Source organism: Anabrus simplex, chromosome 1, assembly GCF_040414725.1.
Source record: "Anabrus simplex isolate iqAnaSimp1 chromosome 1, ASM4041472v1, whole genome shotgun sequence".
Lineage (NCBI taxonomy): Eukaryota > Metazoa > Arthropoda > Insecta > Orthoptera > Tettigoniidae > Anabrus > Anabrus simplex.
The window spans coordinates 590,997,496-591,025,376 of record NC_090265.1 but is presented as its reverse complement, the minus strand read 5'-3'; the positions used below and the strand labels follow the sequence as shown (position 1 = coordinate 591,025,376).

Here is a 27,881-nt window from a genome sequence, read left to right as displayed (position 1 = left end):
GTAATGCACGCTGTGTAACATACCAGTAACTACGACTATAAACTTGATAGTAGGCCCTATATCATTGGTAGTTATTCCATAAAATAACGTTCTCATATGAAAACGTGAGAGTCAATACATTTTGTCAAAAGCCTGAAAAAGTACTGCATGTCAGTATCTTAAACTGTTCAAGACATATTTGGGGTGGGCATCTTAGCGGAATAACTCTGCATAATTTGTGAATAACTGTAGATAGGATGTACACCTATTTGGATACCAGAGGCCTGCATTATTCGAACTTGAGACAGGGAAGATGTGCTTTGCTACATATGCAACCCCCATTATACACAAATGGAACATGTATCTAAAATGCCCGACTTAGCTCCAATTCTTTCAGCAGGGATGATGGGCAATGCTCTCGAGACCGATTCTCGTGTGCTGCGAAGTGTGTGACGCGATGTCCCAGTAACTACGAGTGTAAGCTTGATATTTATCAGCAGCAGTTCACATATGGAAATGTGTGTGATGATACATTTTGTCAGAAGCCTACGTAAGCACTGCACGTTGAACTATGAGCTCCTTAATACCCTTAACGAAAGTGAAGGCAGAATGCCAGTATCTTAAACTGTTCACGAGTTATGTCAGGTGGACTTCTTAGCTGAATAACCAGTATAATTAGTTAATAACTGTCATTAGGATGTAAACCTACCTGGATGCCTCATAATCGTTGTCAGCAGGGTAGCTTCTTGTGATTCAGACCGGGCCGGAGGTGTTCTGTGACTATTCCTCTTCATTACATTGTTTTTTTAAATGTCAGATCATCCCAGAAGTATTTCTGCCGACGTATTTTACTTCTTTTGAATAAACAACACAGCGGGCTGTGCTATGTGGCATCTCTTCAATATAACTGACAACCACGACTTACGTTGCATTTCGGACATCGTATTCAAGTTGTCGCGTACAACTAGACACAATTACACATTGCACTGTCATATACCGAAGTACCTATTTATTATAAACAAATACATCGCAAATGGGAAATATCCTGGTGGCAATGGTCACTTACAATAGTGTAATAATAACAAGCATACTGATGTTGGTAAGTTTTCCTTCGTAAACAGGATCATAAGGGATTGGAATAAATTACCTGCAGCAGTCTTTGATAGATTCTCTTCCGGTATCAAATCGTTTAAGATGATGATTAGTGCTAGTATAAAGTCAAAAGTAAAAGCTGTAAAAGACGGTCACTGAATTTGTGATTTTCTGCTGGATTTAGAATGTTAAACTAGTAGTATTTCTTCTCCATGGAATTGCTTGTACTCTTGTTGTAGTTGCTGGGCAGTTATGTTTTAACTTTAATGTCACTTGTAGTGTTAAGCTAGTAGTAAGTTCAACCGATAGTATTGTAAGCCATAGTGTTAAGTAATGGAAATACTTAAGTTCTGTGTGAATTTGTGAATAACGATGCTGGATTTAGAAAGTTAAACTAGTAGTATTTATTGTCATATTTTCTTTTGTTGTTGTTGTTGTTATAGTTGTAGGGTAATGATAGTTTAAATTCACTTTATTATTACTTGTAACATTAAGCTAGTAGAAAGCTCAACCTACAGTATTGTAAGCAGTAGTATTAAGCATTGGAAATACTGGATTTGTGTATGATGATGCTGGATTTAGAGTGTTAAATTAGTAGTACTTCTTGTAATATTTCCTTTCCATGGAATTGCTTGTGTACTCTTGTTGTTGTTGTTGTTGGGTAATTATGCTAACTTTACATATGACAGGAATACTCTATAACACTGTAAGGAATTATTTCCTTCGACACCAAAATATCGGTAAACACAAGCAGTGGTAGTAATATGATATTGAGTGTGGGGTCTGATAACTACGTACACCTACCTGTCAAAAGAACTGGAACAAATTCAAGCATTTTAGATTACACATTCCACTCATGCGTAATGGTGGTTGCATATGCAGCAGGGCGCATCTTGCCTCGTCTCGAGTTCGAACAATGCACGCCTCTAGTATCCAGGTACATGTACCTACAGTAGCCGTCAGTTTCTGTACTTAGCCTATTCAATCGTGTGCTTACCACTGCATACAATGCCAGAATGCGTTTCCTTTATAATTATGTTATACTGCGTCAAAATAGACCTCGCTAGAAATGAGAGAAATGAACACCCTAGTCGCTTGTTGACACGTATTTGCGGAACGGAGAAGGTGCGTGGTTTGCTATTCACATACTCGGCGAAAACAACATTCAGCTCCGTTTACCTGTAGGCCTACGGCACGCTGCTTGCCACACAATGCGGGGACAACGCTCTCGAGTTCTCTCGAAATTTCTCGCAAGAAATAGTGTCTGCGCTAGTCTCGGGAAATCTCGAGATCTCATCTCAGACCGTCCGTCACTAGTCGACAGGGTAGCTTCTTGTGATGCAGACCGGGCCGGAGGTGTTTCTTGACGATTCCTCTGCATTGACATTATGCGTTTGTACGTGCCGGAACATCCCAGAAGTATTTCTGCCGACGTATTTTACTTCTTTTGAACAAGCAACACAGCGGGTTGTGCTATGTGACATCTCTTCAAAATAACAGACATCCACGACTTACGCTGCGTTTCGGACATCGTCTTCAATTTGTCGTGTACAACTAGTACAATTTCACACTGCACCATCATATATCGAAGTACCTAATTATGACGGACATACTCTATAACATTGTAAGGAATTATTTCCTTCGTCACTAAAATACTGGTAAACACAAGCAGCGGTCATATGTTATTGAATGTGGGGTCTGATAATGATGTACACCTACCAGTCGAAAGAACTGGAGCAAACTGAAACATTTTAGATTACACATTCAACTCATGCATAATGGTGGTTGCATTATGCAGCAAGGCACATCTTGCCTCGTCTCGAGTTCGAATAATGCATGCCTGTAGTATCCAGGTACATGTACCTACAGTAGCCGTCAGATTTTGAACTTAAACCACTCATTCGTGTACCTACCAGTGCATACAATGCCAGAAGGCGCATTCTTTATAATGTTATACCGCGTCAAAATAGACCTCGGTAGAAATGAACGCCTCAGTCGCTTGTTGACACGAATTTACGACATGGAGAAGGATCGTGGTTGGCTATTTGCATACTCAGCACAAACAACATTCAGCTCTGACTACCTGTAGGCCTACGATACGCTGCTCGCCAAACAATCCGGGGACAACGCTCTTGAGATCTCTCAAAATTTCTCGCGAGAAATAGTGCCTGCGCTAGTCTCAAGAAATCCCGAGTAATCTCAAGACCTAGTCTCAGACTGGCCATCATTAGGTGTGTGTTCTGTGAGTCCACATATCCTGACAGTCTGAACCAGGCCTCATCTAAAGAAATGAAAAACTGAAGATCCAAAAGTCACTCAGAAACCACTGGCAAAACTCAAAACAAGCTTTAATGCATGCACAACAGTAAATTTGTAAGGATAGAGATGCACGTCCTTTTTGATAATGATTAGACACATCAATCTCTTTACTCCCATTTCCACAGATAAATGGCGTTGAGATTTCAACGGACTTCATTCCAGGCTTTCCTTCACTCGAACAATGTTTTCTAGTGTTCAAACTCCTTTCAGATAGTTACGGTTTTTATTCGCTACAGAGCCCATTTCGTGCCATTTTGTCACTAAGTTTTGCATTGCAGACTTTGCTGGAGGTTTTGCCAAAACACTTCCAGTCTTCCAACTCTTGCGCAAACAGTTCCATACAGGTTTTCCACAAATTGTGCTTCACATAAGACTCGACAATGAACACTTGCTGTTTTATCATGAGCACCATTTTATGTTAAACTGGTCACTGAACACATCTGCTCCTCTCACTTGCACGAAATGACACGAGATACCATGCAGGAGATGCACACATGTTACAGCAACCAACTGATGCATCTAAACCACGGTTTCCAACATTTTCTGTGATAGGCAGTTCTCGTTCATAAACAAGCGTCAATTCCATGTCAGTCCTATACAGTAAATATTTTCTGGGCCAGTTTTATTTTGCCCACCCGGTATTTATGCCACTGCCACAATCATTTCTCTTCATCCTCTATTTTAGATCTGAGGGCAGCTCACTTGCACTATCAATCTTTCAAAATTTCCAGAATAAATGTCATTGGACCTTTTGGTGTACTGCATCAAAGATGACCTAAGGTCTTGTTAACTTGTTATGATTATTGCATTAAATTATGTCTTTTCGTTTTTGATTTACAAGATGTTATGTATGACATGTGCACAATGCTGAGTCATAGGAAATTAAATTACTGTACCACCTGTAGCCTGATTGGTGCAGCATTCATATACCTTCTCAATAGTTTACAGGAGAAATAATGTCAATAAAATAGTACATTATTTACTGAGCATAAATAAACATATCTTACAGTGACATTTATGTACAAATTTATAAATTATATTTGTTAAGCTTTGATACGTGGAGACAATAATTTATCTTCATCCTCTATTTTAGATCTGAGGGCAGCTCACTTGCGCTATCAATCTTTCAAATTTTCCAGAATTCATGTATTTCATGAATGTAAGATTTTTAAGTAACATCACTATCTTCTTGCAATCTCCAATGTTGCAGCTTTCACTCAGGACCTCCTCGCTGAAACAATGGTCAAACATGTTTATTATTAGATGAATATATAAAAATGAACAAATATCCATTGTAAATAAAAAGAATATATTAGAAGTGGGCAAAGTGGTTCACTTGTCTGAGTTTCACTCAACAATTTGCTCACTGAAAAAGAAACTCAACTCATTAGCTTTTTTTTTTTTTTTTTTTTACCAAATCCATGGTGTGATCAAGCTTGGAGAGTTGTGCGGGGAAATTTGCAAGTTCACTGAGGAGGAAATATAAGAAATATAATACAACACATATTACATCTGGTGTTGCATTACAATGCACATTCCTGCTGAATGTTATAGTACTTAGTTTTTTTGAAAGAATTTTTTTTATAACTTAGGTTCTTCAGTCTGTCAAAACTGATTTATGAATAAATAAAATTTAAAAAATACCTGAAAAAACATAACAGATTAAACCTGAATAAACAAATTAAAACAGAATGACTTGTTTTGTTCTTGAAAGAAAATCATTCGATGCTATCAAATCACATTTTTATTTATTTTTTTTGTACTTTTTATTTTTAATAGAACTGGCTTAAGACTACTGAGAAGTTTAAAACCATTTATGTTAAAACCTAAGTCCACTTTTTCAATAATTTTTTAAAAATGTTTTAACCTATATGTACTCCTCAATCTGGTTCTTCTCTGCACACTGGTCCCCCTAGAAGTGCGACACCACGCAATATGTTGGTGCTGGCGTTGCCACCCACTGGCTTATTTACTGTAACTTTCCATTAAGTCACGTTGTGGTATAATAATTTCGTGTGGCTACTTCTAGCCGAGTGCAGTCATTGTAAAGCAGACCCTCCGATAAGGGTGGGCGGCATCTGCCATGTGTTGGTCACTGCGTGTTATTGTGGTGGAGGATAGTGTTATGTGTGGCGTGAGAGTTGCAGGGATGTTGGGGACAGCATAAACACCCAGCCCCCCAGGCCACTGGAATTGACCAATGCAGGTTAAAATACCTCGACCCGGCCGGGAATTGAACCCGGGACCCTCTGAACCAAAGGCCAGTACGCTGACCATTCAGCCAAGTCGGACCACGTTGTGGTGACATCACGTGACTTCCTGGAGTTGTAATTATTATCTATTATTATTATATTTTAAACTGAAGGGATACATGTAACTTAAAAACTTTTCAGTCTGTTGAACACACAAGTTCAATATAAATATTTTACAATAACATACTTGTAAGAAAAGCCACATTATTAAAAAAGGAATAAAAATACACACTATTAAACACTGATAGTGACTAGAGAAGTTTTGGTGTACTGGAGAGCACTATAGACCTGTGTGATAACCACAAACTGAACAACTCGCCCACATTATTGCATTTCCGCAAATCGCTCTAGGCGATCAGGCTGATTCGAGCACCTGGTAAATTTGTAGGGGAAGGGGTCTATAGGGAACAAGGGTACTAACTGGATAATTTCAATATCTATCAAATCACCAGCTACAATTCACAGCATCACCACTTAAATGTAGAATACTTTTTCTCAACATTCACTAGCTTAACAGTTCTGTGCAGTAGACTGGAATTTTTTGCTTATGGAAAGTTTGTGTTGTATTCCTTCTGATTTATCTAGATTTATTTACTTTTTTCAAGCCTTTAGATTACTTATTAACAGTGAGGGGAGGAGTCCAAAAAAATGCAACTCGGCTGAATTAGTTACCTGAGAAATATCTGTTACTTTTTCAACAAATAATCAGTAAAATTACAGTTATTTCACAGAATGCCAGTCTAAAGGAAATCACTGACTCCCCACCCCGCACATAGGGCTGGAATGATAAAGTTTTCAAAGGAATGGTCTTATCCAGAACTGGTGAAGGTACAGCTTCTGCTCTAGTAGAACTGAAAAAGTTATCTTAATCATCATTTTATTTTTTTCCCAGTTTTCTAGAATATTGAGTGAAGTGATTAAAAACTAGACAAAGCTAAGTCTTAAATATTTTTGAGATGAATCCCTGTTTCATGTGAATAAAAAGACTAGAACCTACTACACCTAGATGCATCTTGCTTTTTCCAGGCAGCCAAGATAAATCTCCATTTTGGTGTGAATAAAGAGTGCATTCTACTTATTTTGTCTAGATGTATCTCATTTTTTATTAGACTGCCGTGAGGCATGTTAGCTTTTTCCTTGCTACTTGCCAGTTCTTATCATGGTGATGTTAATGCCAGTTAGGCAAGAGAAAACATACTGTGTTTGAAGAGATGTGGGCAAATGTAAGGAATTGTTATGTTTCAGTAGTGAAATTAGTCCGGCTCCATGGCTAAAGGGTTAGTGTGCTGGCCTTTGGTCACAGGGGTCCCGGGTTCGATTCCCGGCAGGTTCGGGAATTTTGACCATCATTGGTTAATTTTGCTGGCTGGGTGTGTGTCGTCTTCATCATCATTTCAACCTCATCACGACGCGCAGGTCGCCTACAGGCGTCAAATCAAAGACCTACACCTGGCAAGCCAAACTTGTCCTCGGACACTCCCGGCACTAAAAGCCATATGCCATTTCATTTTCAGTAGTGAAAACGTAGACACACTGACATCCGAATTTTTGGCAGTAACTGAGGAAACATGAGGGGAGCCCTATCTCCCAGAAAACGGATGAATATACTTTTTTTTGCTTAATAGGTGATCCAGGCTTCCAGAGTGGAGTAGCAATGGACGTAGAAATTGATCGAACAACAGGATGTAAAAGTGTTAATTGTGTTATGGATCGTGTTCTTGAATTGGATAAAAGTTCATTCCACAATGCACAAAATTAATAACGCTAAGTTACACTAGCAAACTCATTTTCATCTACCAACCGTTCCAAGCGCATTGGATTGCACACAAATAGAAATAAAGAAACCATTTGTGCACAGCGATGAGTACATAACTCAGAAAGGGTATGCCAGTATCAATGTGCAAGCTACTGCCAATACCGATGACAAATTTACAAGTATAAGTGCAGAATGGCCTAGTAGCATGCACGATGCTAGTATATGGAGACGTAGCCCAATTAGGAACATAATTTCTCAATTCGATGGTAATGCTCGTTTACTTGGCGATTCAGGCTATGGAATATCTCCACGGCCTATCACTCAATTAAGCCAACACGAAATGCTATTCAACGCCGTTTCAACTTGATGCATGGCAGAGAGAGAATAATAGTGGAAAGAATCTTTGGTAAGTTTCTGTTTCCAATCTTTGGTAATTGCATCCGAGTTGCCCTGGAAAGAAACCCCAAAGTAACTATCATGTGTGCCATGCTGAACAACATTGCTCACCACTTGAATGATCCATCTGAGTATGACTTGGAAGAACCTATTGGTGGACAGCACAAGAAAACAACACTGCTAAAGTTCGTGGTGTCAGAAGTGCCAGAACATTTTAGATTTTATAGTCTTTTATAAATTTTTTTTTTTACATTTTGATACTGTTTATAAGAAAAAATGAAATAAAATGTTCCATTTCAAGTTGAAGTAGTGCAATAAACAAGAATTAAACTCCTGTGCTGAGAAAAGGAAAATTATAAATTAAGTATAAAATACAAAATAAAAAGCAGACCTAACAAAGGCACCCTTCCAATTTCACGATGCGCAGAAGTTATATGACATCATGACTGTTGACGCTTACCAGGAACTTTGCTTGCTTGCTTGCTTGTTGTTTAAAGGGGCCTAACATAGAGGTCATCGGCCCTTACCAGGAACTAAGCCACCTTATGCGTGACAGTTGGGTAGGCCCAGCTCACTTACACTGTACGGGTGTCTTGCCTTGTGCACAACTTTCCATAGTACTGTACCGAGCTCAGTTGTATTTATTATTTTATTTTTCTCCATTTGTAATTTATTTCACACAGACACGGATGGGATGAACAACACAATTTATTTATTTTTTACTTTAATCAGTCATATAAATTATTAGCGTCAGCTGCTTCTTCTTCTTCTTCTTCTTCTTCTTCTTCCGCTCCCCAAACTACTTCATCCTGTCGAACCTCGCTGCCCTTTAGTTGTCAGTAATGGTGTACTTCCTTTGTTCAAATGTTGTGAGTGTGAATCACAAGTGTTTATTCCTTAGAGTTCTCCTCTCTGCGAACCAAGTGTTCTTTGTTTTGTTTTTCCAGAAGTAACTAAATAACTGCTTCACTAGTCGGGTTTCTAGCAGTCTAAATATATAACAAAAAAGGCAATTCTCCTTTTGCGCGTTGTATCTTGTTGATTCCCATTCACGATATACCACTTCATTAGGTAATAATCTCCATTGGCCATTAACTTGGTGTTTCTTATCGATGATTGTCGTGGTGATTCTTCTATCTACTTTCTGCAATTTATCAGTTGCTGATTTAGTGTTCAACTTGAAAAGTGTTTCACTAGCATAAGTTGCTTCGTGTTTTACAACTGTATTGTAATGTCGAAATTTAGCATTCATGCGAGAGAATTTTTAATAAGTTGGCCAGGTGATTCATTGTGCTGTTTTCAGTTTAGATGTTCTGCTGTAGATCAATGTTTTCTCTTTTGTGTTCCAGGTTATAATTTCCCCAATACAATATTACAATACGATTACAATCCAAATAACAAATACAGTGCAATCTAAAACTTATATAAGGTATGTTCATCAGTTTCAGTTGAGCTGTCCACTGAAGTTTAACTCAATTTTCTCAAGGACATTTTATCACAACACAACTCTGGGCCACCTATTGAGCAGACTAAAGCAGAAGAGAAGGTATTGGCCAGAGGAAGATGCGGGTGAGAGGGTCTGTGGTTACGGTGTTGTGACATGGTAGGAGAGGGGCAAGAGGGTGCGCGTTTCATGCCTGCTTTCAACGTGAGTTTCGACAATGGTGTCGCCAATGCGGAAATGCTACATTTACTCCTTAGATGTCTTGACCACGTGGGTGCAGTTACTATTACAGTCCATTTAAAATAACAGTGAGAGAATTTTATCAGTGTGCTTTGCTATCAGAAAACAGTGTATGTGCATTTTGTGTGCTAATTATTAATTCTTCGACCTCTTAAACATGTGTTGGTTTATTCTTACTCTTCTTCATTATTGAATATTACTGTGTGTACACAGACCTTCGTACAATGGATCCGAACAAAAACTCACCAGACTGGCTTCAGTGGAAAAAGAAACAAGAGATTTTTACTTCTGGCAAAAGTGAAGTGATTCTGTCTGTTTATAAGCATCGGCGATCGGTGAAGAAGCAGGTTTGATATCCTCTTTCGCAAGAAATTTGATGATTCATTGCACAACTAACGTGTACACCTCTTGCTCACTCATGACGTACTAAAACAGCCCAGCTTTCCACCGTCATTCACGCGCGCAAACCCCTTCTCCAGACACACCCACCAACATCCTGGCAAAGCCCCGTGTCAGAATTATTACTAACATCAGCAGTACATTCAAATTCCCATTTATATTTGATCCGTCTTTGTAATAAGATCCCTCTTGCTGTTGAGCAATATTCTATTAGTTAGCATTATTAAGTAGTATTCTTGCCATTTCAACTATCTTGGTTATGGTAGATTTTGGCGTAGTTTTATGTCATTGTGTGAGAGTGATGATCAAAATTGCAGCTTGTGACTTCCAATATTAGAGCCTCGGCTCCGTGTGGAGTGACTGTCTTTTGTTTACTTCTCGCGAAGCACATAGTCAAGGCGGTCAACAAGACTGCCAATCTCTCTAGTTCAGAACTAAGATGAGGTGTTAAGTCCCCAGGAGGAGAGGAAAGAATGGAACTTAAAGTACCGTATTTACGCAAGTAATCCCCGCATATTTTTTAAAAAAATATTCAAGGCACGAAATTGGGGTGCGGTTTTTATTTGCGTCAAGGTTGCCAACACGCTCTTGGCTCACCTAGTTTTCGATGCTGAGTGTACAGTTATGCTTTGTGCAACCGTAGATGGAAGAAAACTGTCCCCATATGTCATATTTAAATAGAAAACAATTCATACTTTTAATTCTAAACTCACTTTATATTTTTTTTAAAGTACCGTATTTTACAGAGTAATTTAAATTCAAAATTTCTCCACATCACGATAGAGCGCGTCTTCCAGAACGTACAAGGGGTAGCTTTCCGCACTTTCACCCACTTCGGTGTGTTGAAAATAGAAAATAATCATTTGTCAAATTGGGTCAGTTTTTATGCATATGCAACACTTTGTAATGTGATGTTTTTGAAACTAGTTTGATATATGACAGCTGAGGATGACCCCATAGGGGTCGAAACCGGTACTGGATTTACTGTAATTAATAGTAAATAAACACTATATTGATAAGGTGGAGGCTTCCATATCATTTTTATGTTGAAATAGAGTGAAATCGTAATTCATTTGTATTCAGCGTTTTAAGGAAAGCCAAAATATCACGTAGCAGGCAGTACGCGGAAAAACAGAATCTGCAAAAACTGGTGAGGGTTGGCATTTCTGAATTACAAGATGGCTGTTAATTCAAAATCACATAATTGGAAGTCCGATTTCTGTATTACAAAGACTTCGAATTAATGAGGTTTTACTATATCACAAAACTAACATAAGATTTTGCCGGTGTGTCTATTTCAAGTGTTTACATAGCACGAAAAGAATTATCCATCGGTCGTGTTACTGTCCAGTAAAAAGAGACCATGTGTGAGAAGTGTTTTAGGCCCGTATTCACCAACGTCGATAACCTTTGCTGTTATCTTAGATTTTCAAAACTCGGATATGTCATTATTTCGGATAACGCTCACTTCCGTATTCACCATAGAATTTATTATCTCAGTTTACCAAAACTAAGTTTTCGATTCAATCTCAGTTTGAATCACATTTTTTCATACTGATATACAGAAAGCAAATGACTACGTGCTGCCGCCACTATATCGAATTGTAAACACGTGCTGCCGCCACTATCGAATTGTAAACAAGTTTTTGATTCCATTTGGGGTTTGCAATTAATTTTCATAAATTATGTCCGCTATTGAGCAGAAACGGAGAAAGAAGCCTAATATGACTTTCCAAGAGAGTGAATTGTTATTGAACTTGGTGGCAGAAAGCATTAACGAAGGGAATAAGAAAAACTAATTATAGCCTACACATTGTACGTCACTCAAAAAATAAGTCGGTATTCCTTCATTCTTCATTAAAAGTCACCCAGTCGTGTACCGTACTAGATATTAGCTATAATCAAGAATTTATTTTAGGCCTACCTATGTGTTGGGAATTCCAGGTAATGTTCGGAAGCTTTAGATAACCTAAAATGTGTCTGAAAATTAGAGTCATAGTAGTCCTGGAAATATGTCGCACGTTCTTTCATCCATCTAGGGCGTTTATTAATTGCATAATCTTGATCATATTACTCGTCGCTGTGATTTTATCTTTCAATTAGATATTGCAGCCGCCTACGGGCGTTAGACGTGGAGTGTGACAAACTTGTAAGTAATTTGGGAGAGGATTCTAGTGATGCAAGAGACAATGAATCTTCTAATCTAGAGGGAATCGAGCCTATTGCAAGTTCAGATTAATGAAATACCTGTCACGTAAGTAGACATTTTCATGGAAAATATATTTCATAGCAGTGATATTTGCGTAAAGAACATGTGGACCTCGCAGAGTGATACGAAATATTTGTTTATGCCTAAGTTACTCTTCCGATGAAAGGAATTTTAGTTCATTTCATTTTTTTCAAAACGAGCCTTTCTAAAATGAGGGTGCGGGCATTATTCGGGTAAATACGGTAATACAAGACTGTTTCCTGTGTAAACCATTGGTCTGGATAGGTTAGGGTAGGGGTGGACAAGACTAGTGATATGTGGACAAGCAAAGCGGGTCTGGGGGGCGTAAGCCCCCAGATTAAAGCTGCGAAGCGGCCTTATGCCTCTAGTCTCCCCAGTGCAAACACCATTGGTCTGGACTGGTTAGGGTAGGGTTAGGACAATAGCTGTGCATTCTATGTGAGTTACTGGTGGAATAATTAGAATAGTAATACTTTTTCATAATTAAGACTAACGTGGGGCGATTACAGTGCATGCAATAGGGCCTAGAGGTGGAAAGCTGAATCACAACTTTTTTCTATACTTTTTCAAAACACACATTGTCCCAGGGTGATAACAGGCATTCTATTTGGCCTAGGGCGATAGCAGAGCATTGTATGTTCGATTCAATATGCCCCTGCCTATATCAGTTCTATTTGTTTGTGCTTTTATTCTGCCTGGGCAGGTAATAGAATCTAGTTATTATAACTGACAGGAATGGCATCACATGCAACTTTATGTTGGTCAACAGGAATGCAAGTAACAACTTCAGCAATGGCAATGGCAAATGTTGCTCTTTATTTGGTTATAAAAATAAATGTACTTCTGGGGCCAGGATGATAAGTTCCAGGACACTGCAATGAACACATCTCTTTTCTAAAAGGATTTCCAAGTAAGTATTGCATAAATTCCACTTCCTAATAATGCTACTAAGGTTGGAAGGCAGAGGCTGCTATTTTCCCAAGTGATCTTTGAATATCCATTATTATCAGGTCACCAAACCAAACCAATCCAAACCAAACCCCATGGCACTACAGCCCTTGAAGGGCCTTGGCCTACTAAGCGAGCGCTGCTCAGCCCGAAGGCGTTCAGATTATGAGGTGTCGTGTGGTCAGCACGACGAATCCTCTCGGCCGTTATTCTTGGCTTTCTAGACCGAGCCTTTTTTTTTTTTCAGGTCACTACTGTTCATTAAAAATCACAAAATAAAATCCCAGACATTAAACTGAGAAGCAAGCTAGACTTTTCTAAAATGACTATTCTATGTTATGAGATATCTTATAGATCGAAGTATTACTCATAATTCTGAATGAGACGAGTGGTAGGAGCAAAATAATTATTTAAACTTAATAACCAAGTCACTGGAATAAATGAGATATTTAATGAGAGGATGAGCATTTAAGCTTGTGATATGTGCTAATGTGTTTGAAATGCAAAATGTGCTCTGATGTTATGTGAATTTGCCGGTGGAAAGTACGGTTAGAGTATGTCTCCTGGAATGTAATTACGGAGCACTTGCACAATGCGACGGTTATGGATACAACCACGTTGTAAATTTACGTGTGATCATTTAAATATAGAATTTATTTTGCACTCAACTTCAGTCAGGGTGATTTCAACCACTTTAACCCTTTCCCACGGAATATCTTTGACTCACTGTCGGGCGAAACCTAGAGTAATAATTTGCTTGTCAGGTATAGTTCTGGAGTACCTTCACTAAATAATTTATTCTGTAAAAACCACTTAAGATATCACTTTCAAATTTTATAACAATGGAAAATACACTACAGTTATTCTAAAATGATACAATGAGATCACCTAATTACACGCAAGACCCCCTCCCCCTGTTCAGAAACATACATCAGGAAGCATCCAATATGGTGCATAATGTTAAATTGCTTGTTCTTGAAGTCAGTCTAAATTGCTGGACATGAAGAGGCTCTTATTTTCTTGGTAATGCAGAGAACGCAGGAATTCACCCTGAATCTTCCAATTTATTTCATTTTCGGGATCAGTCGAATGAAGATATTTAGATAGCAAATCGTGCTTCCTCTCGGTCATACAAACTATAAACAATTTTTGACTGAATGGGATTGGAAGATAGATTGACATTAGTTGGAATAGGCTATTATGTAATTAAGTAGAGGCTCATAGTCCGAAACAGAATTAACTGAAGAATTAAAACTGATAATTATGTGTATTTACAAGTAGGCCTAATATTTTAAAAGGAGACGGTACCTGAAATAACATTTCCTTTCCTGTGCCGTATTTCGATTACTCTCAGATTCATATTCTGTCCCAAATGCTTCCTATACCATTTTTATTATCATAGCTACAACTTTAAACTCACTACCATTGCATCTGTCAACATATTGATCTAATTTGTAACAAATATCTTCCGCATTCAACTGGTTATGAGCAGCCATGTTGCTGCAATGTGTTTACATTCAGTCAGCTGTCTGTTCTATCTAAGAAAACGTATAAAAGAACACTTTATTTTAGGATTCCGTGCATGCCAGTAGTATCTAGGAAGCATAGGGAATTCAGTGGTTCCAAAACGTTATATGTTTAGCAGACAGATGGCAGAGGAAGTCGGTTTGAAAGTCGAGTACGCTTTACTACGCAACCCGCGGGAGACAATGTGCGACTCCAGTACGCTTTACTACGCAATCCGCGGGAAAGAGTCAAAGCTCATGCCAGTGAGGATGTAATTTCAAATACATGATCAAGTCATTGTTTAGCTTATTCTTCATCAAGATTGGATTTCATGAATACGACATTATTCAAATGGGATTAGAACAGTTGTGACTGACCTTTAATTCAGTCACCAATCCACAAGTGAATTATCGAATTTAGAGCCATGAAGTTAAGACCCTCTAATGAACATTACCGAGTTTGATAATTATGTCTTAAAAATAATGACCATGTAAATAAGTGTATAATAGCGTGTAACTGACGGTTGAATGATGTATTATTTGACTTTTGTGTTTGATTTACTGTGCTATTTGTTCATATCTCATGGTTTACTGGATGCTGTTTTACACTGTGTTCTGCCACAGTGGGAATCATTTCACCACTGGTTAGGATTATTCTTCGAGAAGTGAGAAGAGTGAAATAATGTAATAATTTAATGATGTGCTGATTTAATAATTTGATCCTTGACTAACTGGATGATAAATTCATGAATAACCAGTTTTATCATAATATGTTCACAAAGAGAAGATAACTCAACAAAGATTATGAAATTAACAAATATCACGGGATCATTAAATAAATTGATTGTTGAAGATAAGTTATTTAAATCATGAGACCGACATTTTGATTAGAATTTATTCTCTTTTACGACAATTTTAAAGAAATTGCCGTAAATAATACACTACAAAAATTGTTTCTGGACATTTTAATTTACTAGGCAACTATATTAATTCTTGGAATAATTATTTTAAGAGAAACGAGATTCCTTTAGTTAATTTCAAGGCTATGTGAGTGAGATTAATCAGAGGCTAGAATTTCTTAGAATACGATCTATTATTTCAAGTTGAAATAGAGCTTTTGGTAAACTTAAAGCCTACAAATGAGCTCAAACACTAAATTAATATTATTGAAGCAAAACATATTTAGAATTTTGAGATAAATTTTAAGAATTAAGTGAATTAATGTAAATAATTTATTAGAGATGGAAATGCTTATCTTATTGTGTTAATAATAACTAGCTGATGTACCCTGCTTTGCTACGGAATTCTACATTGTATACAGAATTCTATTAGGTAGTGTACACGTTGTGAGCAAGATTGTATTAAATTGCAAAGCTCTTAACGTTACCCTAGAAACGCAACGGCGATGTCACCAAACATCTTTTCTCATATGAAGACTGAGTTAGGGAATTTTCACTGTTAAAGGTAGACCCGCTTGCATACCATCAGTCTCAATAAGATTGGGGAGTTTTCATTATAATTGTAGACACTCACTCTCCACCTGCCTTTTTACATCCTCAGAAAGACTGTCTTACTGGTTTTCCCAACTGAAATGAATAAACATTACAGTGACGTCAGTAGGAATGGCGCAATTAAAAGCAATGCTTTCATATAAAATACTTCATCAAATCACAAACCACACATTTTCTCACTTTTAACGAACAGGTCTAGGCTCCTGAAATTACAGTCCAAAGTTTCAGAGCTGGGACGACCAAGCCGCAGACAGCAGTGATCCGTGAACACTCTTAGTCTTTTTTTCGGCGGGGAGGAGGTCGAATAGTGGAGACTCCTAGGGCAAAAATCGTGCCCTTTTACTAATCTATTTCCTAGGAGTACACGATGAGTCGGAAAATATCAATTCACTACACTGGCGGCGGAAAAATCTATCTGACTTGGAGGCAAATTTCTCCTCCAAGCCAGAGGAGAAATCCCCCTTCACTGCTAATCTGGAATAAAATGTAGAATTTAACAAAAGTGAGGAGGAAGAAGCTTAAGAAACTGCTCTTTTCAAGGTTGAATTTTGAGTCATTTAGTGAATTGTGGTGCTATAATTTGGAATAGACCTAAATTGTTATTCTAGACCAGGCCATAGGCCTATTACTACTACTACTACTACTACTAAGTGAGCCTCTGCCTTAAGTATGCACACTGCTCATTCAAAACAGCACGTCACAGTGGCGATCAAACAGCTGGAATACTATGATGAACCAGTGTGTTATGTACCAGCTGTATCAGACAATGTATCAACCAGAGGAATGGCATGCTAAAGAAGAAAGTTTTCTAACTCCCCGCCTATTTTCCGCCAGTAATCAGTCAGGCTATTATACTCGGTACGCAGTAGTAATCCCATCTATCGGAGTTGAGAGGCAGCATAAGAGATAAAGAACACCGCCACTAACAATGGTCAATGTAATGTTATTGTTCATCAATGTTATGCGCTTTCGATATTGTAGGCCTTCACATTTAGTTTTCTTCCAACTCTGAAATACCACTCCTATCATAGTCGGTACGATAAAACTGAATAAAATATACATGGTCGGAAATTGTATTATCTGTAACATTTGTTATGTAGTACTTTTCGATAGGACCAATAACACAATTTAATCCAGTTTGAATAAAATTGTTTATAGCTTTAGACTGTAGTTTCTTATTTGCCGTTTCTATATACCTATTTTCATTAAATTCTGTTAACCCATTTTCTCGTGGCTCGGCGTTGATATGGACTTAGCAACAAAAATACTAATTCATGAATATCTGAGTTATCATAGCCAGTACGATAAAAATGTATAAGACATAAATAATCGGAAATTTAATTCTAGATGACTTTCGTTATGTAGTATTTATCGATACAACCACTAATAATATAAATATTTGAGAATTAAATTTTAGGCCTTCCCCCAAAGTACCATTTCACTCAGCGTGAATAAAATGATGTATAGCCTAGATTTTAGTGGCTCGTTCTCCGACTTTGCATACAAATTTTCAATGAAAGAGGACGACTAATAACGTAAATATTTAAGAATAAAATTTTTGGCCTTCCCCTAAACTACCATTTCACTTAGCGTGAATAAAATTATTTATAGCCTAGATTGTAGCGACTTATTCCTCGACTTTGCATACCAATTTTCAATAAGATATCACCACTAACAACATAAATATTTGAGAATTAAATTTTAGGCCTTCCCCTAAACTACCATTTCAATCAGCATGAATAAAATTATTTATAGCCTAGATTGTAGCAACTTATGCCCTGACTTTGCATACTGATTTTTATTAAATTCTCTTCAGCCATTTTTTATTGATGCATGTACATACATGACAGACAGACAGACAGAAATTACGGAAAAGTAAAAATTGCATTTCCTTGTTACTGTGGACATGACCGATACAGAAATACCATTCTTTTCAAATTCTGAGCACTGTACAGACAAAACTCCTATTTTATATATATAGATATTGAAATGTTCATCATCATCATCATCACTGGCACCACAGCCTTTGCGGGCCTTGGCCTTCTGAAGGTTTTGCCCATTCTTTCCTGTTAAGTGCAGAGCTCCTCCAATTCTTCATTCCAATTATCTTTACATCTTCTCTCAACCCTTCTTCCCACTTTCCTGATTCCTTCTGGCACTGTATTAAATATCTTCATCATTCTGTCATTAGAACACAGCACACGTCCTGCCCACTCCAACCTCCTGATTTTTATGCAATTAACAATATTTGGTTATATAAATTATACAATTCATGATTATATCTTCTTCTCCAGACACAGTTTCCTTCAACTGGCCCAAAATTCTTCTTTCAAATATACCGAGCTGTGGACATCCATGTATCACACTTGGTAGGAATAAATGGCATTTCCTGCGTTTTATTAGTACACTTCCACCAGCAAGAATTGAACCCACAGGACCACATACTATCCCTTCGACACCCCTTGAAATGATTCATTTTCTCAAATTAATTCAGTGTTATTCTTTATTCCAGATTGTGAAGAGAATGAGCATGAAGGACTTAACTGAAGGACTCGAGTGATATTTTAAATCACTCCTGAACTCGCTAATTGTCAGAATTCATTCATTCATGTTCACATTTTGTTTCTCCACCAAAATTCATGATTTTATAATAAATGCCACTATACAGTTTTTGTGATTGGATGATAAACAAAGCATAAATAACAGTCTTCTTTTGTCCTTAATTTTGGTATGGCCACACGAACAGTCCACACCAATGGATCCTTGTGTTCGCCGACTGAGTAAATACGTATACACTGTATATACAGTAAATATATATATATCCATAGACAGCACAATTTTGGACACAAAACATGCCAATCATTCTGCATGATACTGTACAGCCCTATCCACCATACAGCAGAGCCCCAGTAGTTGGAGGTTTCATGTAATTCGAGCCAGCCTATTGAAAATCAAACTTTTTACAAAATACCTACAGTAAAACCTTGGGCCTGTTCCACGAACGAACTCTGCAACTTTTCAACTTTGCACTTTTCATTTCTTGCAAAGTGCAAAGTCTTTCTCTTCCACCAAGATCAGGTTGTACTTTTCAATTTCTTCCCAAAGTGAAAAGTCTTTGCGGATGAGCTATCCGATCAAGTTTATTCCATAGGCAAACTGTGTAGACCTAATACTCTATGATTTAAATGCTTTATTTTTCGCGGTGAACTTGACGGTACAATTGTGGTACTGCTAGTTTTAAAGTTTTTATCATGGGAAAGAAATGTATCACAAGAAGCTGGCTGTGCTGGAAGTTGTCAAAGAGAAACGGAACATCCTTTTTTGGCAACTTTAAAAATAACCTCTCAAATGATGTCACGCATCAATATTAACTTGTATATTATTCAAGTTATCTACACACAGAGTGAAATTCACCTTCATTAGAAATTCCGTGGATTATCAGGCCAACATACTATGTTAGGAAATTCATAGTTTGAGTCATAAGTCATGGCAACTTTTTTTTTCTTCTAGCAAACAGGAGACAACACGGAAAATCTAAGATATGCATTTGGAAACGTACGGTATGTACTTGCTTTGATGCCACTAGATGGTGTAAGTAAACAACAGTGTGGGTCTAAGCTTACACCCAAGTTTAGTGTGTGAGTGAGAGCGTCACAAAATGGAAGTCAACAAACAGGAGCAACAATCGTATATTAAAATAGCAGTTCTCCATGGCAGAAATGCACGCCAATGCCATGCAGAGCTGCGGGAAGCATTAGGTGTGCATGCCATGCCCTATAGAACAGTGGTGAGGTGGGTGGAGAAGTTCAAATGGGGTCGAGTATCAAATGCCATCGTTCAGCGTCGCTTACAATGGAGGGGATGTGAGGTTTTTTCATACCTGCCTTATTCACCTGATCTGAGCCCATGTGACTATGGTCTAATCCCCAAAGTCAAGAAGCCATTACGTGGACAACGGTTTGCTAGCAAAGAGGACATTGTAACAGTATTTCGGAGAGAGGTGTCACACGTTAGCGATACACATGCAGTGAATGGTATGCAGCTTCTGCCCCACTGCTGGTAACGCACAGTGGAAGCCTTGGGTGATTATTTCGTAGGTCTGTAACCAGTGGAGACCTGTTCTTTGTACGTAGTCTTGTGTATTTGCTGTCTATACCATAATAAAACAATGTTTACCATTGGCCTGTGTTCTGTCACTTTCCTACGAAAATCTCCTGAAGTCAGAATTTGTCTTCAGGCACTATGCATAAGTACATGCCCTATATTTCCAAATGCATATCTTAGATTTTTCGTGTTGTCTCCTGTTCGCGAGAAAAAAATAGTTGCCATGACTTACGACTCGACCCTCGTATTACATTTACTATAACATCTACAACATTGGTAAGTTGGTAAGAGTTCTGCAAATAATTGATTTTGATGTCCCATGCATTGCTGCTACACCGTGCAGCTGGGCACCATTTACTAATCAATGTAAGCATATAAGAATTTGTTCTTTTTCGGAAAGGGATTTACTTCCTTTTGTTGCATTTTTCAATAGATGAGCGATCATTTCAAGAATATAGTCAGCCTGTGTTGAGGTAATATGAAATCACTCACGAAATTCTGTCAAAGTGAGGTTATGAAAATTAATCCTGTCTTTGCACGTTCTCTTGTTGGATTTTTCATCATTGTCCTCACTTGATGCTAACAAAAGCTCTCATTGTAATGTGTAGAGCCCGGATTTCCATGCAAATGCATGTTTTTAAATAAGCTAGCTACACTTCTCAAATTTTGCGAATATTCGTTTTACGGCTTAACAATTCCAAATAACCGTTCTTTTTCCGCGCATGTTTGCATGTTTTGGCATTTTCTGCAGAAAATTCATGCATAATGCATATTTGGAAGATTTTGGATTTAATAGCGCATATTTGGACGTTTAATATTGCATAATATGACTTTTATTCTGACTTTGACGCATATATATTGTTAACTTGCATCATAGTACATTTTCTGAACGTTAGTTTGCAGAATTTGGGACAATTTTTCACGTTGTAGGCTACAATATGTCTATTACTGAGAGACGGAGAGAATGTATTCCTGGCATCCTATGTGACAACCATAGTTAGTAACCTACATATGGTACAGGTCCTACAGTATAATGCAATTAACCAAACACTTTCTTATCTGTTGCTTGAGTAAACAATGACTTAAGTCGGAAGGCCACACATCGAAATCTAATTCTTAGGAATAAGGTGTCCCAGTTTTACAGTTGTACATTGCTATAAATTGAACCGTAAATTGTGCATTAATCATTGCGGCTCATTTTTCGTCTGTTAGACAAACAAAAGAAACCTTGTATCGCACTTCTGTGGTGCCGCGTTACTGGGATAGCAGCTTACAAATTCTGGTTTTTCATTGAGCCCTCTACTGTTGTTATCCTGGAATGTCCTACCCGGAACTCTCAATCGTCACACGTCTGTGTTATTACAGCAAGCAATCGTTACCACTTATTGAGGGCATTCAAATGTGTCTGCAATCATTGCATGGAGAAGCAGCTGCCGCAGATAGAGATAAGTTGAACAAACTAATTCGTTCAAATCCTGATTTTGAATTCGTCAAGCTTATAAAAGACGTATTGTGGTGAAAATGCAAAAGACGTACAATTTGACCTCACTTTGTCCAAATGTCTACATTGAATTATGCATCTATCACTTGTCGTGACGTAAAAAGATAATTTTCTGTACTTAAGTATGTGCTGAATGATAAACGGATGAGCTTAAATCAAGACAATTTGGAGAAATTAGGGTAGTTTTTGTTCATGTTTCAAAAGGAACTGAATTTTGATAGTGCATATTTTCCAGTTTATTGTGCATGTTTTGCCATATGATAGTGCATGAATGCATGCATATTTTGAGACTTGATAGTGCATGGAAATCCGGGCTCTAGTAATGTGTTTATATCACTAAAACAAATTCTATGCAGAGAAACGTGTGTACATACTTGTTAATTAACAGATGAAAAGGGAATCATCTCTTTGCAAGATTCCTGAAAACTCTTGAAGTCATTTCTTTGCACTTTGCATTTCTGTACCAATAAAGGAACATAACAGGCTTGAAAAGTGAAAAGTTAGGAATCTTTTCACTTTTCAAGCTAAATCTGAAAACTGATGGAACAAAATCTGAACTGAAAAGTGCAAAGTTTGTTGGTGGAACAGGCCCCTTGTTTAAATGCTTCCCAAGTATGTCCTTTGTTTACAATGTATTTGCATAAAGAAACCTGTCCCCACTTCACTAACTGAGGTTACATGCCCGTCAGATTGATGATTTAGTCAGAAAAATTATCCCAACCCTCTGACAGCTGTCACTAAAAATAAATCAGTGACAGGCTGACTGTTATTGCAAACAGCAGTGTGTGCACCAATACACAATTCCTACCTTGACCGTTCAATTCTTTAAATGCTGAGTGAACCCGCTGAAGACAGTGGCACCAAAGAAGTGTCTGAAAAGACCGTACCAGTGTTGGCACACACCAAGTGTTTGGCAATGCTAGACGCGGCACTGCGTTACATCGGGCAGCAGACGGAAGCTATGTTGACTGTCACTATACTTTTTAGAAGATGGCGCGACATTGTTGCTAAAAACAATGCTCTGTTTTTATAAAGGCTGGACACTTTCATTCAAATTTAAATTCATATTCCTTTCAAACTGGGTAATGTTAGCTCATATTTAATGCAGGTATGTACTGTATTACTTTTTTTTGTGCTCTTCATACATTTATTCACACATTACCCTTTGACTTGTTCTGTAAAATCAAGTCTTCGGTAATTTGAGGTAGCGCCAGCCCCAATTAGCTTGAACTGCCAGGCCTCTAATGTACTGGTATGGTAAAGTCAGGACAGGATTTCAGAAATACCTTCCCGAAGAAGATGAATCAAGCAGCAGTGAAGTGATTTCACCTGGCAGTAACAGACAGCAGAGAGACTATGGAACTGTCGCAGCCCCCTCCCCTTCTCTTCTATGGCTTGCATAAGGAGTACTGCCAGAAGTTGGGACTCCTTGCATCACTTTGTTGATGCTGGGATGCAGATGTGCAAAAAGTGTGAGGTAAAGAATTTTAATTACCTTGCCTTATGCACCTGTGATGAAATATTATTAGCCTACCTACTACCAATACTTACATTTATATATTCAATTTCCTTTTCATCTAACAACTTTCGTTGGTATCTGGGTGGCAGCTGGTAATCCTCTAGAACAACACCGGAAGTCACTCTCGCTGCTGGCTGAGGTGCAGCTCCAGAACCACTTGGTGGTGCTGGTGCATGACTTACAGCTCCTGATACTCTAGCATCTGAAAAAAATATTGTAGTTTATTCAGGAAAAGAAAAACCATTTACTTCCAAATTCTACATCACATACTGCTAAAAACACAAACTTTTACTTCTTGACCTTGGTGAAAAGAGGAAATGCTTATAACATTTTGTAATTTATGATCCTTTCCTAATACTACTAACAAAGACTCTAGTAACACAACTTGCTTTTACGTCACACCAACACAGATGGGTCTTATGGCGATGATGGGATAGGAAAGGCTTAGGATTGGGAAGGAATTGGCCGTGGCCTTAATCACGGTACAGCCCCAGCATTTGCCTCATGTAAAAATGGGAAACCACAGAAAATCATCTTCAGGACTGCCAATAGTGAGGCTCAAACCCAATATATCCCGGATGCAAAAAGACTCCAGTAAGATGAAGGTGGTAATCAATATAAGGGGCAAATTTATCAGCTTCTAACCTCAGTAAGATTAGAATGAGTACCATTATTTTACATTCATGTAATTCCAAAATAATCTGTTAAAATTTTAGGGGAAAACTCAGTGACAAAACCCCTCTGAACAAACCCTTATGCTCACATTGCTCAGCGAAAGCGGGGTGTTTAAAACATATAAGTACAAACTGCAGGGATGTGTGCAGAGGAATGAAACGAGGAAAAAGGTCCCAACATACACAGGTTCAGATAAGAAACATTCCTGAGATATGACAATCAGTTACAATATTGTATTTGCTGATTATTCCAGGTACCAGGCTCCACAAAGGATGTAAAGAGCATCTTGTGTTTGTAGCGGCATTGGAAGCATTTGTCACGGCTCCTCACGTGTTGACATGTCCATTCATGAAATGGATGGTGGTCATTTCTTTGTCGGAAAATTTTTAAGGTACTAGGAAAACTGCTTCAAATGCAAGAAGCTGTCGAGCCTGGTACCTGGAAGGGTAGAAGTGGAACTCTGTACCAACATATGATCTTGAAACTTAGTATGTAGAATCTTATAGCCCTAAACAGTAACTTTAATTTATAGTAAAAAAAAAATAATACAACTAAGACATTTTGGAAAGTAGGGCTAGTCTGAAAAATAGAAGATTGTTGCTAATGGCTAAATCATTCAAAATGGCATCTTTCACATAATTCAATATACTTACATAAATTCATGTCCCTGGCAAACATACCACCACAATAAAAACTAAATTAATGATGATACAGGTTGTGCTTCTGTGGAATACTAGAGGCCTAACCTGGGGGGCTTATGCCCACAGACCTCCTTTGCTTGCCACAGGAAAGTGGTCTGTCCAGACCAAAGGTCTTGTCGCTCACTGGGGGTTGACAAGCTGTAAAGCCACACCAAGTTAGATTTCTAACTTGTGTGTCAATACACAGAGATTATAGGAACAGGTAATGGCACCACTAAATTCTACCACTAGCACAGAACAGAAAGCATGAATATAAGCTAGCTTACACGATGATACTAGGTTTAGCAATTAAGTGTAGAAACAGGCTTTTATTTGAATGTGCATGCATGAATTGCAGTTGCAACACTATATTACGGCACTAACAACTTTCGCCTACTTCTAACTTTTTGTGAAACTAAACTGGTAAATCTGAGGTTATAAAAACTTTGATCTGTTACTTGGTTTGCAAAATGAAGCGGGGATGTAAAGAAATAAAGAAACGTCTCAATTTGTGCACAGTCAAAATTTATTTATGGGATTTTAACGATGTTATTTTTAAAATAAAATTGAATGTACTACTGGTATTGAAACTATTCTGGAAGGCAGTAACATGGATTGACTGACAACTGACGAACACAAAAACAAAATCCATCCTATTATAAATAGCCTACCTACACGAATTAACTCACAATAAGATAGAGAACAGTAAAACATCCAGCAGTGGCATGGAATAAATTTCTAACCCGAGAATTCCCCAGTTCAACGTTGCTAATTCCCACCTGACAAAAACAGTTTCCAAAATAAGTTATGCATTGATCTATTAATGTTTACAAAATATCACAAAGATACAGATAAAGATAGTCTTTTTAGATTCAAATTTCTACAACTGCATCATTTTCTAAAATTATCATTTTCTGTAAGGTTACAGGACATCTTAAATGTAATCTTCTATTTAACCATTCCCTATTCCATACTCCTAAATTTTTTTCTAAGCCTTTAGATTCACTAATAACATTTCTGCCATGACTGCAGATGCTGAAAGGACATAAGTATCTATAATAATTAGATAATACTGAAGTAAAATGCAGAAGATCGATATCATGAAAAACTACAACACGCACTAGTATCTCCAGGTGAACAACCATCCATACAATTACTTTTATGAAATCTCTTTCATAAAATTAGTAGCAAAACCTAGTGTCATCATGTAAACTAGCCATAAGGTTGAAGCAATTGCAAATGTGATTACACTGTATCTCTGTAATGACTGCCTTCCCAAATTCTTTCACTTTTGTATGTTCATAAAAATTTCATATGAATTTGTTAAATCACCATACAATTTTTTGTTTTTTGTTTTTGCTAGTTGCTTTATGTCGCACCGACTCAAATAGGTCTTATGGCAACAATGGGACAGGGAAGGGCTAGGAGTGGGAAGGAAGCGGCCGTGGCCTTAATTGAGGTACAGCCCCAGTATTTGCCTGGTGTGAAAATGGCAAACCACGGAAAACCATTTTCAGGGCTGCCGACAGTAAGGTTCGAACCTACTATCTCCCGAATACTGGCCACACTTAAGCAACTACAGCTATCGAGCTTGGTCACCATACAATTAAATAAATTAACTTTTGTATCTTGATTCACATACCATATTCCGAAAATTTCTATTCAAATCTTAGGATATTAGATTATGTTCGCTATTATGAGAGTCAAACATTATTAAGAATCCTCCTATCTTTGTAATTGATGCTTTTCAGTGTTCAATATCAAAGTTTATAAATGTAATTTCCTTCCTAAATTTACAACCTCTTTTTAAAATATTTGTGGACTATTCAACTCTTAACATTGAATTATCAGGTACCGTAGGCCCTGACATTCAGATGCATTTCAGCCAATGTGATTATAAAAATTGAACTTATTCTTCTACACTGAAGCAATTAGCTAGAAACTCGTAAAGCTAGAACTAACAACTCCATAACATGATGGGCAAAAAATTATATGAAGCCCACAGATCAGGACTGAAGTACCAGTAATAGTTTCATCAATAACAATATAACTTTGTGGCATTTACCACTCTACCTTTACCTTGAGCCTTACCATCGACTGCAAGTCCACCTTTACGGAACTTTATCAGTGGAACGTGGGGCTTGATAGTCTGTAAAGTTAGAGAGAAGATTACCTTATGTACATAATTCAATCTTAGAAACAGTGAAATACAAATCCTAATTACATTATGCTAACAGAGTCTCGCAAAGAGTATGAAGATTATTTTATGAGAATAAAAATAAAAGGAGTATATGAGGAAACAAAATAAGAATACCAAACAATAAATGTGGAAAGACTAAATGCTGGAATACCTGCCAAGCTCTTGCAATAGCCAAACCAGCCATTTAGTTCTAATCGTTTATTGATGTCTGGAATTCGTTCTCTCTAGACTATCTCCCCCACAATTCCTCTCAATTAGACTAAATATCAGTGCAGAACAGAAAATCTCAAAATGGCAAGGGAAACACTGAAGTTTACGAATAAAGACGACAAATACTCATTCTTTCATATTAAAACCGTTCTCAGGTGCTTTCCAAGTAAGATACGACACTCCTCCATCGAATATCGAAGAAAATCGAAACCGCTGATTCGATAATTATAGATCCTCCAAGACCGACTCCAATCCTCAGACCTTAATGCAACTCTCGATTGTTCAAAGATGGCGAATCGAGTAGCCGAATTGTTGGAAATATGGGCTTGTTTTGGTTCGTTGTTATCGTATGAAGTCGGTGTAATTTTATGAAAGTTGACGATAAATGCAAGTTTCTTTGTAGAATATAAGTGTGCGAGTGTATTTATATGAGTCATTGGACACATGCGATCGTAATTATACGCAGTAATGTGAGAATGTGCTTGTTTTGATCGTGTTTTTACCCATTAACTGAGGCAATGCCTTTCATACAACTATTCTTAAGTTTCCTAAGGAATAGAACATTAAGAGAGAAATGGATTAGGAATATACATCGTGATTATTTTGAAATCCATGACAAAACTCTAGCGTGCATACATCATTTTGGGAATAAGTCTGAAGTTAGAGAAGCCATTTCTCAACTTCCAAACTATTCGTGTTCCTCGAAAAATATTAATTCAGATAGAATATAATTGATATTGTGATATCAGTCAGTGTCTATGTGCTCCATCAAAGTGTCGAGTGATTTAAATGCAAGTGTATTTTACAGTAACCTGTGCTTTGCCTGCGGAAATGTTTGGCTGGATCTTGGAGTGTAACAAAACTTATAAGTGTGACAGATGGAGCAATCTGTATACTGTTACACAGAAGAAATAGTGACTT

General features: G+C 37.6%; 1 protein-coding gene across 2 annotated transcripts; it reads right to left on the bottom strand.

Moving 5' to 3' along the window:
- Nucleotides 1-4,344: 4,344 nt before the first annotated feature.
- On the bottom strand, nucleotides 4,345-27,168 carry LOC136870662 (alpha-ketoglutarate dehydrogenase component 4). Of its 2 annotated transcripts, none has more exons than XM_067144934.2 (4): nucleotides 26,902-27,168; nucleotides 26,630-26,699; nucleotides 23,228-23,397; nucleotides 4,345-4,621 (listed from the first exon to the last, which is right to left on the bottom strand). In XM_067144934.2, exons 1-4 carry the CDS (start codon nucleotides 26,932-26,934, stop codon nucleotides 4,604-4,606), a joined length of 291 nt encoding a protein of 96 aa, XP_067001035.2. In that variant the 5' UTR covers nucleotides 26,935-27,168; the 3' UTR covers nucleotides 4,345-4,603. The 2 variants fall into 2 exon arrangements, with proteins under 2 accessions (XP_067001035.2, XP_067001036.2); XM_067144935.2 differs by having other exon boundaries at nucleotides 26,642-26,699.
- Nucleotides 27,169-27,881: the final 713 nt, after the last annotated feature.